Source organism: Lynx rufus, unplaced genomic scaffold (genome assembly GCF_022079265.1).
Source record: "Lynx rufus isolate CCGP_SWC_20201006 ecotype Redwood Valley unplaced genomic scaffold, mLynRuf1.p SCAF_14, whole genome shotgun sequence".
NCBI lineage: Eukaryota > Metazoa > Chordata > Mammalia > Carnivora > Felidae > Lynx > Lynx rufus.
The window spans coordinates 33,528,040-33,544,807 of NW_025814828.1; the positions used below are offsets into that span (position 1 = coordinate 33,528,040).

At 41.5% G+C, this 16,768-nt stretch overlaps 1 protein-coding gene across 3 annotated transcripts in view; it reads right to left on the reverse strand.

Moving 5' to 3' along the window:
• The window catches only part of RPGR (retinitis pigmentosa GTPase regulator), a 52,630-nt gene that overhangs the window by 15,709 nt on the left and 20,153 nt on the right, over positions 1–16,768 (reverse strand). Inside the window, exons 10-14 of one of the 3 annotated variants that reach the window (XM_047076069.1) lie at positions 16,551–16,736; positions 15,454–15,625; positions 10,158–10,255; positions 9,747–9,812; positions 6,506–7,462 (exon numbers count right to left, since the gene is read on the reverse strand). In XM_047076069.1, the coding sequence (XP_046932025.1) occupies positions 6,506–7,462; positions 9,747–9,812; positions 10,158–10,255; positions 15,454–15,625; positions 16,551–16,736 (1,479 nt within the window). Of the gene's footprint in view, positions 1–1,167; positions 7,463–9,746; positions 9,813–10,157; positions 10,256–15,453; positions 15,626–16,550; positions 16,737–16,768 lie in introns of those variants that run through there. The other 2 variants (XM_047076067.1, XM_047076068.1) reach the window with 2 other exon arrangements.

Genomic DNA, 16,768 nt, shown 5'->3' on the forward strand with positions numbered 1-16,768 from the left:
ATTTACAGAGAAAATAACAAAAGCAAAGGATAAGTATCTGTATATAAATATAAGCAATTTAAAAACATATTTGTGATTGTAAGACTCCCTAGTATACACAGAGGACTATCAAAAAAAAATCCCAAGATGCCTGGACACCTTTTCACCATAATGTCCCAGATCTTATCATCAGAAAGTAATTGATTCAAAGTGTACACTTATTTGTTCTACCCTCTTAGACATACCCCTTGATTCTTGCCAGGAGCCCGGCACCTAGAGCAGCCCAGGGGAGAAGGCAGGGCCTGTCAGGAGCAGGCCAGGATGACACGGATGGAGGGCCACTCTGACTGGGCTGTGGGCCAGTGGTGCCTCAGGTTTCCAAGAGAAGTTTGAAAAACACTGCTTCAGTATAGAATTCCTGGGTATTTCAATGTTGGCAATGGCCTCAAATGTTAAAAAAATCACTGTGTATGCCAAACAAAGTAAGTCTGCAGGTCAGATTGCACCTATGGGCTCCCAGGTGGACCTCCAAATTATTGGCTTTGTCACTACTTTATAATCCCTAAACGTTTCCTTCTATGTACCAAAACCCTTGGCTCATTCCTAACCCAGTATTTTCACCGCCAAATCCATTCCAGTTTGACTCTGACAAGCAGGCCTGCAAAAGTGAATATAATGCCTGGCATACAGAACTTCTTGTTGGTAGGCAGTTGTTATGTGTGGAGTTATTCTTGATAAAAAAAAAAAAATTAGGACACAGGGAAATCTGTTGTCCTGTGACAGCAGTGATGCCTAACTGTGTGAGTACCATCAGCTCTCACCATGCTTCAAATGTTGAGGATGACCCATGGACGGTGTGCCTAGTTTCACTCTACCCCATATTTAAGGGTATATTTATCATTATTGCAACTCACTTCATTCCCACAGATCTGTCTTAAGCCAATTTGGGGGGGCAGGGAGGGTAGCTATGTGGTATTTACACAGAAGTCAGGTTCACAGGACTAGACTCACACATATCTGTCAGTGACCTGGAGATGCACGAGGGTAGTTCTGCACCTGACTTGATGGGAGTCAGAGGGGACAGAGTGACACAGGTTACCATTTGCTGAGTACCACTAACATGTTTCATGTGTTAACTATCCAAAGACCTTTCCCTTTATAAAAAGAAATGACTCAGAAAAGTAAAAAAAAAAAAAAAAAAGAAAAGAAAAAGAAAACAAAAGCTTTTCCAGGTATTCACACAGCTTAATCTGTGAAGGGCTGGAGTTTTGAATGCAGGCCTACCAGGTGCCAGGGCCCAGGCTCTTTCCCAGCTCTGCTCAAATAATGTGAAAACCAGAACTGCCACCCTCAGAGCTGTTTCCCCCACCTGCTGAAACTCAGGGCATTGTAGGCTCTTCCTTTTTGATGATAAGCTCACTTCAAGATCCTATGCTTATATAGCCTCATATAGAGTAATCGCAGGTAAAAGTCTAAGATGGTTTTTCCCATGGCACCGAAGTCCCTCACCCTTTTTCTCTGCAAGGCAGGCTTCCTGGGGATCTCTCTTAGCAGGCAGTGTGGGCTCTTGCCTGGCCTCTGCCGGGCCTCTCCCAGACCTCTCTGCTGCCCTCCACCACTGCTTCCTTGGCTTGGGCGGCGCCTCTCTTTCCTGGAAAGTGTTCCTACCTGGCCTCCTTCTCAGATTTCCCTCGCTCAACCTCTCCGTTACCTACTGATGTTTCCTCAAACTCTGTCTTCAGTTCTCTTCCCTTCGCACACTGTGAGTGCCGCCTCTCACTCAACTCCATGCTTTTAACTCCCCGTGGAAGTCGGTAATGCCCGGCCATCTCCCCTGAGCTCCAGGCCCAGACGTGTATCTGTCCGCTGGACACCTCCTGGATGAACAGGGCCCAGCAGGCTCCTGAATCTACCCCTACTCCTCTGTGCTCAGCCTTGGTGAATGGCACACTTCCTACCCAGTTCTTCAAACAGAAACAAGAAAAGCTTGGCCTTTTCCCTCCCTCCAACTTACATCTCTTTACTAAGCCCTCCAATTCTATCCCTGAAGTTCTCTTGATAACACGTGTCCCCGACTCTGTCCACACTGTTCTAGTTCAGCCCCTCTTCTGTCTCTGTCTGGTCCCCTAGAGCAGCCTAATTGGCATCCCTAGCTCTGGTCCTCTTCCTCTCCAACCCACCCTCCATACTGCTGCCAGAATGTTGCAAAAGGCCAAATGTGATCATCTTACTCTTGCTGTTTAACAACTTTTATAAACACATAAGGCCCTTTGCCTCCTTATCCAGGACCAAAAGATACTCTAGGCTGCAGTCACACTGAAACACGCTCATGGCTCCCATCAACCTAGAAAGCCACAGATTTGTTTTCAGATCCTATTTTTCTGTTTGGGTAGTCCTAGCTAAGAACACGGGGGTATTGGGAAACACAAGGGCACTGTTAAGCCACAGTTAGAGGCAGAGCCCGAGGAACTCCTTTTACCTGGTGTTCTTTCAAGCAATCTGTACCTACCTAATGTCCCTGACAGGTAAAAAGGCCACAGGAGTTGGACTATAAGCAGCCCTCATTTCTGGAGATCTACCTGATTTTGGAAAGCTTCTGTTCCCTTTTTGGTGCTTAGGTACACGTTTATTGGTTGAGTGAATCATAGGCACCAAGTATGAAGCCATATGTCAGGCACAACAGAAGGAATGAAGGAAGGAGGAATCAAAGTGCCTTCCTTTATGGCAGTCTTTTATCTTTATATACGTGAAGAGCAAGTTTACCTCTATAATGAAGTAACAGAAGACATTTCATTGCACTCACCTCAAGAGCTGCTATTCAGCGGCAGCAGATGTTTCTGTGGTACTCCTTCATAGCTTACCTTGAACTATTTTTCTGCCAGAGTCCTCACCTGGAACTGTAACTCAATGGACTCTACACACACAACTCACACTGGCCTCAGTAATGATCAGTGATAAATGACAAGAAAAGCTTGATCAACCAGCAGATGGGAATGACAAGGAATGGAACCTATTATTCCAAGCTATTTAACCAAGTACTAACTCACATCTCAAAATGACTAGGCCTGTGCTCTTCTGACCAGAACACCGTGCCTGCACGAGCTACCCTTCCTAAAAGAGCACAGAACATGTTTTTGGCCAGGGCAATGTGAAGAAATGGGCAGGAAATGCTGTTTAAAAGCGGCTCTCTAGACCAGTTCCAATACTGAGATGGGCACGTGGTAAGAACTCCATTTCAGCATTGCTGGCTGATGACGTCTTTGGTGCAAGAAGAATGTCCACACCTGTTACATTAGTAACTTGAGTGCAAGAGTTTCTTTTCTCCCTGAAGGCTTTTCCTTTATGAACTCCTCTTCAATCATCCATCTCACTTAATCATTTTAAGTCGACTTTTCAATAACCATGGTAGGCCCTTGAATTGACAACACAGCACATACACTTTGTCAAAGTACCAACTCTACCCCACTGGCACTTACTGACTGTGGTAGAATTTGGTAGAACCCTGCAATGCCAGATTAGCATATTTGGTTAGTTAGGGGCGGCAACCACATATCCCTGCAGCTAAAACAAAATCTACAATTGCTCCTAGGAGTTTCTTCTCTTCGTATTCTAGTCTCTCTCCCCAGATTCTTGCTCACGGAGAATCAAATGCACAGAGGATCACATTACACAAAATTCACAGGAAGTTTACCATCAAGATCTTCCTTGATAAAAGAAAGTATAAGAAATCCCTAATGCCCAAGATATGGAAGGGACTGGAGCAGTGAATCCATTGAAAATGGAGCTATGAATAAAGAACGATCTGGCTGCATTACACGAACTGAACATTGTAAGGGAAGATTGAATTTACACTAATAGAAATCCAGCCTCTCTAAAATTCAATAAATGATGTTAGTTTCTCTTTCCACAAACAATTACTGATGGAATACACTTAATGTTTATTTTACTTGAAACATTCTGACAAGCAATAAACTGAGAATTACAGAACAGTCAGCGAAAAACAGGTTGAGGGTACATCAAAGACACTGGGAATGAAGATTCTGACAGTACAGTTAAAGCTCAGAAGTTATAGTTTAGAAATACAGAATGACAGAAGAGACATTAAAGCCGTCCTAAGTTTGTAAGAGTCAAGAACAATATTTTATAGAAACTCAATTAATTTTAAAGTATAATTTTTCTTCCTTAAAAACCTCTTCTGCAAATAACAAACATGATGGGAGTAAATCAGCCTGTTAGAATGAAAGAGTCTGAGAGTTAAAAGGGATTGGAGTTCTATCATCCAATCTACTCCATTTTACACATGAGGAAACCGAAGCCCAGTGGGGAGCTCTGCCTGGGCAATAAATACTTAAAAGTTGTACATACTTCCAGAATAGATGCTTAAGTTCATCTCCATTTCATGAGATACACTGCCAGTTGCCCAGACAGTAACTGAAAGACATCACATTACAACCTGAGCCCTGAATCCAGCTGTCACTTGGTAAACTGTTGCAAAAAGGACACATAAAAGGTAAAAAGACAGCACTACTTTTTAAAAATGTGAATCTTCCATTTTAGCTTTAGAAAGCCCTAAAAAATCTTCAGAAAAATCTTATAAAATTATTCTATGTATAGGCAACTTGTAATCAGAGACTGAAAGAAATGTGTAAGAAATGAGATGTTTTCATAGCCCTTAAGGATCTGTGCCATCTTTAAAGGGGCCAGTTTGTATATACAAACGCAATACTCCTATAGTATACTCCGATTTTCTAACTCTGCCCTTAATGAGGAATATATAATGTTAACTATCTGCTATGACCATTTTCTAGTGATAGATTTATAATTTAGAGGGAAAATATACCAAAATATTGGCTTAAGAGGAGCCAAATTTACCAGTGCTTTGTGCTGTCTTATCAGTCGTTACTGTACCACACATAAAGTGACCATGACATAAAATCAAAGTAATACAATGTACTGAGTGCCTATTACGTGTAAAATGTTCAAATTATTTGGCTGGACAATATCAGGTCAAATTTAAAGCTTGTCACTTCAATTCTAAATAATGTGGCAATACATTGTTCCAGAATTTTTCGGAACCTGGTGGCCCATTTTCTAAAACTTGTTTTGACTGCACTGGCATTTTGAACCTCTGTACCTTGTGCTCTTTCCCCTTTCCCTCTGTGTTAGTAGTAAACTTTTTGGGGTATGCCTTATTTTTGTCATATCTCACAGACCCTTTGATTTTGCTCACTTTGTTGGACTCTCTTCCTTCACCCTGCCTTTCCTGCTTTTCCCTCTCTTCATCTCCTATCTCCTTGTATTTCCCTTCTTCTTCCTCATCGTCCTCTTTGTCTTCCCTCTCCCTCACTCCCCACTCTGCTTCCTCCCCCTCTCCTTCCTCCTCCCCTTCTTCCTCTTCCTTGTCCCCCTCCCCTTCCCCCCCTCTTTCTTCCTCTTCCTCCCCCACCTCTTCTTCCCCCTCGCCTTTCTTCTCTTCCTCCTCCCCTTCCCCCTCTCCTTCCTCCCCTTCCCCCTCTCCTTCCCCCTCTCCTTCCTCCCCTTCCCCCTCTCCTTCCTCCCCTTCCCCCTCTCCTTCCTCCCCTCCCTCCTCTCCTTCCTCCCCTTCCCCCTCTCCTTCCTCCCCTTCCCCCTCTCCTTCCTCCCCTCCCTCCTCTCCTTCCTCCCCTTCCCCCTCTCCTTCCTCCCCTTCCCCCTCTCCTTCCTCCCCCTCCTCCCCTTCCCCCTCTCCTTCCTCCCCTTCCCCCTCTCCTTCCTCCCCCTCCTCCCCTCCCCCCTCTCCTTCCTCCCCCTCCCCCTCTCCTTCCTCCTCTTCCCCCTCTCCTTCATCCTCTTCCCCCTCCTCCTCTCCTTCCTCCCCTGCTTCCCCCACTTCTTCTTCCTCCCCTTCTCCCTCTCCTTCCTCCACTTCTCCCTCTTCTTCCTCCCCTTCACTTTCTCTTTTCTTTCCTTCATCCTCTCCTTCCTCCTCTCCAACCTCCTCCCCTTCCTCTTCCCCTTGCCCCTCTTCCTCCACCCCTTCTTCCTCTTCTTTCTCTGCTTCTCCCTCTCCTTCCCCTTCTCCTTCCTTCCCTTCCCCCTCTGCTTCCTCCTCTCCTTTCTCTGCTTCTCCCTCTCCTTCCCCTTCCTCCTCCTCCTCTTCTTCCCCTTCTCCCTGTCCTTCCTCTTGAGCTTCTTCCTCTTTCCTTTCTCCCTCCTCCTTGCCTTCTTTCTCTTCTTCCTCTTCCCTGTCTTCTTCCCCTTCTCTCCCCTCCCCTTCCTTTTCATCTCTTTGCCCCTCCCCTTCCCCTGTCCCTTTATGGTCTTGTTCCCTCTCCCTTTGGTCCTGGTCCTCCTCCTCTTCTAGGTCTTTCTCTCCCTTATCCAGGCTCTCTGTTTCTCCTCTTCCCTCGTCTTCCTCCTCTTCCCCCTCCTCACTCTGACTCTGTTCCACTCCAGAATTTCCCTCCCGCTGGATTCCCCCCTCACCTCCAGCTTCAGGCACATCCTCCTCCACCTCTCCCCCTGGCTTTCCCTTGCCCTCACTCACCTCAGTTCTGTCTGTAAGGTTGTCTGACAGGATCTCTATTTCCTTCTCCTCTTTTCCTTCGGGCACCTCCACATTTTCCTCATTTGCATCTACCTCTTGCTTCTCTATTTCACTTCCTTCTGACTCCTCTGTGCCTTCCTGCTCCTCTGGGATCTCTGACAAGTGCCCAAAGTTAAAATTATATTTTGCGATGAATGTGGACATTCTGTGTTCAGTCTCTTCCTCATGTCTTTGTTGAATAAATTTCCTGCTATACCACAAGTTTTGGTCAGTTTCCACTTCATCATCCTCTTTCTCTCCGCTACTAAATTCTACTGACTCGAGCTGCTCAGAGCCATCAGTGATACCTTGCTGACTTTCACTTTCTCCTTCCATGTAACTGTCTGACTCTATAGATTCTCTTTCACTGTCAAAGATCACATTTTTCTTGTTCCTCTTAACGTCCTTAACAAAGCGTTTACTCTCTTCATCCTCAATATCCACATCTCTATTTGGTAAGTCGTCAAAGAACATATTCATATTTCTTAAACTCTCTTCACTTTGTCTCATATCCTTCAGACCTGCCATTTCCGGCAGCTCAGCTCCTCTCTCAGACACTGCTTCTTCCGTTTCTGAGTCCTTCAGACTTTTGCCTCCATCACTTTTCCGTTCTATCTCTCTGCCATCAGGTGGGTAAATACTGTGCTTGCTCTCACATCTAAATATCTCTTTGCGCACACCCTCGGCATGGGTGTCAGCCTGAGGCCCCGGCTGGCCCCACTCCTCGCCTAAGTCCTCATATGAAAACGCGCGCCCAGTCCCAGGTATTGGCAGCATGTACGTTCCCTTTGCCACCAGCTGTCTATATACTTTCCCCTTTTTCACCGTTCTGGACGTCTCTTCACTTGCACGCTCTTTACTACCATCATTTTCAAAGTGAGCTGTATGCTGCTCCAGTTTCTCGACTGTTTCTTGTTTCTGCAAATTTTGTGAAATAATTGTCATATGACTGTTAATTGACAAAGGTTAACTTATCTGCTACAAAATACCGCCAAGATTCTGCAACACTCTTAAGTGTCGCTGGCAGAATAAAAAGCGTCCAGTTTGACCAGATGCTTTGCTCAGATGTCGCTTTCTCTAGAGATGATTTATGCTACTCTCTAAGTCTACGGGGCAGCCGGTTCTGCTGTGGTACCGTGTCTCTGCGTCTAACCTGCACATTCTTACCGCCTGCTTCCGTTTGGCCGTTACTCACACAGTACCATCGATAGTTCTTCTCTACCCCTCTTCTCATCCTGAATCAATTCTCAAATGGAGTACACTTCCAGACTGATTCTGCAGAATACTGTTAAAAATGTACACTTCTCTTCCATGCAATGCAGTTTCGTTTTTTCCTACCTTCCCTAGTATTTTAATTGTCAAACTGTGATTGGTCTTTTGATTCCATGAACTTCCCAAAACAAAATAAATGAAAATATGAAATTGTTACAAAATAGAAAAAATGAATAACTTATCTCTACAAGAAAAATCTGAAATGAAAACAACAAATGAAATCTTCTTATCCACGTACTAGATAATAATATCTTTCTTTTCAAAACAATTCTTTGGGTTTTCAAATTTTTAACCCTTTCCTTTTATCTATTGTATTCTTTAATTATAAAAACTTGCATATGTAAAAGAAACCACTATGAGGAAAAAATACTTCAGGTAAAATGTTAAGATTTTTATAAAAGCTATGAAACTCAACATTGTGACTCAAATGATACATTAAGAATATGAAATTAATTTCCTGCTGGACAAAATAAGGTAAAAATCAAATTGTTGGCCTAAATTCTACAAGCTAATGAATTGAAATATTTGATGAATTCAGCTCACTGGATTGTAAAATCTCATGAAATCAAGTTTTAAAAATTGGCATGAGTGCTAGGCCTAGGAAGAGGTCATTTTTTTTTTTGCTTAAAAAATTATTAAAACAGCACAAGTTAAAAATTAATATATGGAAACACTAAAATAAATCTTTTTCTGTTCACTAGAATAGGTCTTGTCAGGCTTCTACTTAAAAGGACTATGTGTATAAAATATATCTCAGTTTAAAAGGAAGTGCTTTCCTTTTCTGTTTGTTCTAGGTCCTATTTACAAAGTCACAATTCTTTCCAGAGCCCTAAAGAGAGACGGAGGCCCAGATGCCAGAAATGATTTCTACATGCATGTGTCTTTATTTCCCTAGTACAGTAAGGCAGCACGGAAGAGGAGAGCCTCGAGTCTAAAAGAGGAAGAAAATACATAGGAAAGATATCTGCATGGAAGTATAGTCAGTCAACATTCGCTGGGCTTCCTCGGTGTATGACGACAACAGCTCTCCCATATTCAAAAGGAATGTTGTTATTGGCCAGGCCTCTCAGCAAACTAGAGATAAGACTAAATGAAGACTGGCACTAAATTTTTATAATTCAGCGAGACTCTCTTGCATTTTGGTTAAGGAGTTTTAGTTTATTAATGTGGCAAAGGCACTGGAAATGGAAATGAAATGTTTTCTATAAGCCTTCTTCCTTCAATTTATATTTCTCCAATTTACTTTTCTAATCGCCAAACCCCTCTCCTCCTTTCACCTCACTGGTCCTCAAAGCCAGGAGAAGCAAAGGATTTTAGGGCAGGCCTTTATCTCGACAGGGCCGTGAAAACCAGACTATCCCTTCCTTTTGCTATTCATTTGTTATTCATTAAAAGCCTCCCTTTATCACCCAAGCATGGTTTCTGATTAATTTCCAAATGTTTAATTCTGTTTTTATGCTAGCAATTCCTTGACAGATTAAAACCCATTCCACACATTGGAAAAGCAATTATCAAATATTTTCACTAAAACCAGCAAATTTCAGAGCTAGAAAAAAACCTTTTAGGTCAGCATGGTAACTCAACCAAAGTCCTACTCAACCCAAGTCTGAGAATTGTTCCGATAAACAGTAGCCTCTTCCAGCATTTAGGAAGTGCCGTAATAATCCTTTGCTTTGATGATAAGCAAATACTGCTATTATGACTTGTTAGTGATACCAATGAAATTCTGTCACTCTTTCTGCACCACAGGAAATATATTCCAACAGAACAGACCCAAATTGAGGCTATCTACAATGTGCTCCTGTGTCCGTTAAAATCTAAAGTAAATGAATACTTATCTTTCATGTGTTCTTTCTAGAAACCTTTCAACAAAAAATGTAATTTAAACTGTTCTTACCCACAATAATGAAAATAAGTCTCCATATTTTACCTTTTGTTTTTGAACTGGTGATAATTTTAATGACTTTTCATTGGAATTCAGGCTCATCATATGTGTCTGAAATAAACAAAAAAATATGTTCTAAAAAGAATACTATGTATAGAATTACACATTTACACATTCTAATGTATATATGAAATTAACACAAAACAGTTCAGATAGTAATATAATCAACTCTCAATTGCATACTAATGTTATGAGGACTGAAAGTAATTGTATTTGTATGAAATCTGTATCTCAATAAAATAATGTGTAACATAAAAATAACAAGCAAAATGAAAACAAAACCAAAATCAAAAGCTTTTGTGATGCATTTAACAGTATAGGAAGTATACACACATATGAATACATGATGAACTAAAATTCAAAGAAATCTATATAGATAAATAAGAAAACCATTACCATATTTAAGACATCAGTAGTTTCTCCAAGGCTTTCTGAATCTGTTGCTGAAGAAATGTCTGTCTCTTTCTCTGTGGTCATTTTATCTTGAAAATAATCTGATTCAAAGGGAAAAGGGAAAACCAGATTTCAATGGAAAACTGAAAGACAACTAGACAATAAATTATTCCATAATGTAAAGTGCAGACATAATTTTACTAAAGTCCTTTAACTTCATGTTTAGGGAACTGAACAGAATTCATTCATAGTGATAACAGGTTTTAAAGTCTCTTTCTGAAAGTTGAAAGGTTTTGATGCTGATAACAACTGCTACATTCATATGAACGGGCATACACTATTCCTTTGGGAGATGTACTACCCAGGTATCAAGCACTGTGACAGCCAGTCCCTAAAAGGGGCCCCAATGACCCACATCCTCCTGGTATGTGTGCCCTTGTGTTGTTCCCTTCCACATTTTACCAGGCTGATCTGTATGGCCAATAAAATAAAGCTGACATAATTGTAATGTCAATGCAGTTTACATCTTGGTCCCCCCGCCCCATCTTTCTCTCTTGCATCCCTTTCTCTGGGGGAAGCCATGCTAGGAGCATTCCTAGGGAGAAGTCCACGTGCTGAGGAAGTAAAACCTCCTGCCAATCGCCACATGAGTGAACATGGAAGAGGATCCTTCGGCCCCAATTGAGCCTTCAGATGACTACAGCCCCATCTGACAGCATGATTGTAACTGCAGGAAACACTCTGAGCCAGAACCCCTCAGCTGGGCTGCACCTGGATTCTTGGCCCTCACAAACTCTTAGATAAGTTTTAAGGTCACTTGTTACGTAGAAAAAGATAACTAGTACAAGCACCTACAAACTTGCATGGAAAACTGTAAGGTTATTACATCATAAAGCAGATCATTAAAACTTATGAGCTTGGGGCACTGGGTGGCTCAGTCAGTTAAGCGTCTGACTTCGGCTCAGGTCATGACGTCACGGCTCGTGGGACCAAGCCCCGGGTCGGGCTCTGTGCTGACAGCTCAGAGCCTGGAGCCTGTTTTGGATTCTGTGTCTCCCTCTCACTCAATGCCCCTCCCCCGCTCATACTTTGTCCCTCCCTCTCTCTCAAAAATAAACACCAATAAAAAAAAGACTTATGAGCTCTACTTGACCTTACATTTTTCTCATTTACTCTGCCTGCATTTAGCACCCGTATACATATTTGAGAGGAACTCCTGAATGAAGTCTTCGCTGAAAACACCAGTCCCCACTGATCTGTCCCTTGTAAATACATTCAATTCAAATGAGCAAATAACCAGTTTCTGCTTATTCCACGTGAGGTACTATGCGGGAGATAATCAACTTAAGTAACTACTATTTCTTAATGAACTTACAGTCTAGAAGGGAATATAAAATATGTGATATATTGGCATGAGAAATCACACCCGAATGTTGGGAATCAGGAAATATTTCACTGAAGAGGTGCAGGGAAGAGTGAGCAGAATTCTGAGAGGAGTAGATGAAGTGGGCAGAGAAGAAAAGGAAGCCCAGCGCTAAGAGAAGTGGCAGAATGGCTTGTAATGAAGGCTTTCCATGTGCTGGGAGCGCATGCCTTCATACATGTTGAGTGACCTCCATGACAACAAGAGAGGTAAGTAGTGTATCTCCGTTTCACAAATTATTAAGTGCCAAGTGTCAATGTCAGGTCTGTCGTGACTTCACAGCTTTTCCGCTAAGTCTGACTGTGAAGAGCTCAGTTTGATCAAGATTAGGAGCTGGTAAACTATTTCTGTAAAAGGCCACATAGCAAACATTTTAGGCCTTGTGGCCATATAGTCTCTGTCCTAATGACTCAAACGCTGCTACTGTAGTGGAAAAGCAGCCATAGGCAATACATAAAGGAATGGCACGACTGAGTTCCAATAAAACTTTACTTACAAAAATAAGCAGCTGGCTAGATTTGGCTCATGAGCTGTAGATGACAGACCTGTGACCTAAATTAAGGTTATAAGAAAAAGACTACTGACAGATGAAGCTAGAAAAGCATGTTGGGAGTTATATGGGGAAACTTACACTTAATTAAAAAAATATTAGGGATTCTCAGAAGACACTGGAACAGACAGGAAATGAACTGTGCCCGAGGAAGGTTAACATAGGAAATGCTAAGCAGGATAGTTTGGAGACGGCAGAGAATGGAGGTTTGGAAAAGAGACAGTAGATCATTTAAGCTTTGCCTTATACCTGACTGAGAAAATAGAAGTCATCAGACCTGATCTGCCTTATCTTCCCACCAACAAATGTACACAGTTACCTCCACTTTCCTGTTAAAATATAGGATGTGTCTTTCCTCTTATCAAAGACTGCTCGGCATGCCAGCCCCACTCTCCTCAAGAGTTTTGCACTTTGGGGATTATCGCTCTCTTGTGCTACCAATCCATCTGGGACTACTGGCTCGTGTCCATTAGCATACAAAAATGCTCTAACATTTTCCATTGACCCCACATCTCCCTCTAACTGCCAGCCCTTTCCTCCACTCCTCTTCATGACTAATACGCAAAAGGGTTATCTACACGCCCCATCTCTTCACTTCCTCATTTCCCATTCATGCCTCAACTCTAAACACTCTGGTTTCTGCCCTCATCTTCCCCTGGAACTACTTGTGTCAAGATCACCGGTGTTCTCCACGATGCCAGATCCATGGGATGCTTCTTTGAGCTTTTTCCATGACCTCTGAGCAGTACTTTGAATTCAGGACCCTACTCTCTCCTGATTTCCCTCTTCTTACCCTACTGGCTGATGGAGCTTCTCTGCTGGCTCTTCCTCCCAAACACTCTAAATGTTAGATGTTTTTAGGGCGAAATCCTGGGCTCTCTTCTCTAGCTAATAGGTGATTCTATCTATCAGGTGATTTCACCAAGTCCCATGGGTTGCAAATACCATCTCTGTGTTGTCTGGGTTCCAAAGTTATCTCTCTAGTTCAGACCTCTCTTCTGAACTTTAGGCTTGCATCTTCAACTGCCTGCTCGATATTTCTGCTTCGATGTCTCACAGGTATCTCAAACTCAATTTTTAATTTTTCCTTCAAGCTTGCCAACCATCTTCTTGCCTAGGAACCATCCTTGATTCTTCCCTTTCCTTCACATCTATGTGTAATCCATTAATAAGGTTGGCAAATCCAGTTAGTTCTGTCTAAAATGTATGTCCAATCTGCCCCCTTCTCTCCATCTCCACAGCAAACACCTTGGACCACACACTGATGTCTCCTGCAAAAGGCTGCTAAATGTTCTTCCTACTTTTGGTCTTTCCTCCCTACAATCCATACAGAGGCAAAGGGAGCATCTTAAAATGTAAATTGGATTGGAGCACATCACTCCACTGTTTAAAACCCTTTAATGACTTTCTATTGCACTTAAGAAAAACACTAAAATAAAATAGGCTTCTCACAGCCTATAAAATCATGAATACTTTCCCATTCTTTCTTCAGCATCTTTCTAGCCTTTTCCCCCACTGTCTAGCTCCAATGGTCTTCCTTCCTTTTTCTTATAAACTGCCTCCAAACCTTTGCCTACATTATTTTCCTTGCCTAAAATGCATATCATCCTCTCTCTTCATGTGGCTGTCTTTCTTATTCTTTATGTTTTAGCTTAAATGTCACCTTCTCAGCAAGATCTTCCCTGACCTTTGTACCTCCCCGATAAACACTGAAGTCTGCAAATAATTTAGAAAAAGTCACATTATATGTTAGACATAACTGTCAGAATACTTTGTAGACACTTTTAGCAAACAGCCACAAAAAGATAAGGGATCACTTTTCTTTTGGATCTAGCTACAAAACTCTGTACATGTTCACATTCAAATCTCTTAAGGTAGGAAACGACTTCCCCCAAACTGTAAACTTCTCTTTTCCTTGTACACACTGTTGTTAGACTCGGCTTTTTCCATGTACAGGACAGAATGGTGCCAGTGATTCTTATCTCAAAAGGAATCATACAAAAGTTGTGTGTGAGATGCAAGAAACCAGCTCCTTACGAAGGTCCTGGTTGTAGATAATATTCTATTCTCATGGCGTACAATTCTTGCTTTTATGACCTCAACTTCTGTCTACGTTCTTGATCCCAAAGACACTACAAATTCTCTGTGCCGTGGTTCTTAATTCCATCCAGATGCCCAAATTATCTTAATTCCAAACCTACTGCTTACTCTGATCTCTTGGGTCCTGGCTTCTTACCCTGCCCCTACTATCCAAGCACATTCCCTGCAGTAACATACATACCCTCTTAAGATACACAAATACCTGTAAACAAAATTACTTAGAAGAGGACTACATAGCCAAGGAGCTGGGATTACAATTTAAAACATTAAATGGGGGTGTCTGGGTGGCTTAGTCAGTTAAGCGTCCGACTCTGATTTTGGCTCGGGTCATGGTATCATGGTTTGTGAGATCAAGCCCCATGTCGGGCTCTGCACTGACAGCACGGAACCTGCTTGGTATTCTTTCTCCCCTTCTCTCTGCCCCTCCCCTGCTCGCGCTCTCCTTCTATCTCAAAATAAATAAACGTTAAAAAAATAAAACATAAAATGTATATCTAATAGGCAGTGAGGTAGAGGTGTTAATAATAACCAAGATTATACTTACAAAGAGGTTCCTAGAGGTGCTAGGCTCAATGCTAAGTATTTTATATACCGTATCTCATTTAATCTCAATCACTCTCTAAAGAAGTATTAGACTCATTTCAAAGATAGGGAAACTAAGTCTCAGAGAAATTAAGTAACTTTCCCAAAGTAAATCACACAGTCAATAAATGTCAGAGCGGACATCCCACTCCAGGTCAATTGAACCCCATACCCCATGCTCTTAACCACTATGCTATACTATCTAAACGCAGGACTTCACATAGGTCCAGAAGACTAGTATTCAAATCCTGCTCACTTCATTTATAAGCTGAGTGGCTGTGACCAAGTCACTCAGTCTCTTCAAACCTTGCATTTCTTATCTATAAAAATAACAAATTTATTAACTCCCACCTATTTCATGGAATTGCTTCAGGATTTAAAGGAGATGATATAAGAGAAGGTACTATGTGTATTATACATTGCTCTATAAAAATACACTGCTATTGTTACACGGGATTTCTAGGGTCACTTACGATGCTCTGTATTTGTAAGAGTATTCCTGGACTTGAGCTCAGATAAGAGATGTCAGCCTCTAACTAGGAAGACAATTTAACTAATTGACAAAAACATCTTAAGATAAACATGAAAACAACAGAAATAAAAGGTACATTTCTTGTGTGAGCCTGCAGAGTATCAGATGTTACCTGGTTCCATTGGCTGCATGAGGTCCTCATCTTCAGGTATCATGGTCTCTGGCAGATTAATTGCAGACATATGGAAAGGAAAAGGAATGGGGGGAAAGCAAACAGGTGGCACAGGAATCCCTTCAAGTGGAGGTAGTGTTCGTGTTATTCGAAAAGAGTCGGGCGATTTCTCCTTTAAAATAAACAGGTTAAAGAAACAGAGGATGTTTTTAATATTGATATAAACTGTTCTCCAGTTGCTAAAAATATTTAAGAAAGAGACTTCAAAGTTGCCCACTGTCCCACATTCATTTTTAAATAATCCCCAAGAACTCAAAAATGTTTTGTTCTGTTATCTCTGTATCTAAATTGCTCTAAATTGTTAAGTTAGAAGCCTGTTTTTTCACATGATGGGGAAAAGCGTATATGTATTTTCTCTGCTAGGAAACAAAAAATCAGTCATGAGGCCTAAATACAAAACACCGATATTTCTCAATCTTTCTATATACACTTTTTCATAACAAAAAGTCAAACTTAACCTTTTTACTTCAAAAGGAAAATGTTTTGGAACTTAATTTTTTTAAAAAGTAATGTCCCCTTTAAAATTATTTGACATTTTCTTTTTTTAAATATTGTTATTGAAATAATCATTTTAAAGCTGAATGAGAACCTCTAAATCTCAATGAGAAAGAACACTCCCTATCTCGAACGGAAGTCCTTATTTCTGTTTCCTACATTTCATTGTTTATAATGGATAACCTTCCACAGCTCACGAGGTATAGCCAACAGATAAAAAGCAAAGTAGAATCAATGCACATAGAGGTGAGAAAACAATTCAGCATTCAACGTGAAGAGCTGAGATAGGCCTCTAAAAGGACGCTTTGTATCCTTGCTTTGTATCCACTCTCGGTAAGTCAAGGTTATCCACGATCATTTGAATTTTCTCATTTGTGTGTGTAACAGCTTAACTCTGAATTTGCTTCAAGTTTGTAAGCCTGAAACTCTAACCATTTTATTTAGTAAATCTGTCTTAAAAGACCCTTGTTTGATTTAAAAAGAAAATGAATTTTTTTGTTTTCTTTGTAATGCCACGATATAGAATTGGCCACAATTTGTACCCTCTCTCGTCGCCGCACACGTGCTGATAGAGTTGTTTGCAAAACATTCCCTGAGTTCAGATTGCTGAGGGGCAGAGAAGCCTCTGCATGGAAGCAAGCATCCTTAACTTCCTCTAACTCAATTTCTTCTGTCCCACCAAGTCTCGGAACGGCAAAAACTAGCATGTGACATCCACCACAAGACACCTGCAGCATAAAACCACAGATAAATCAATCAA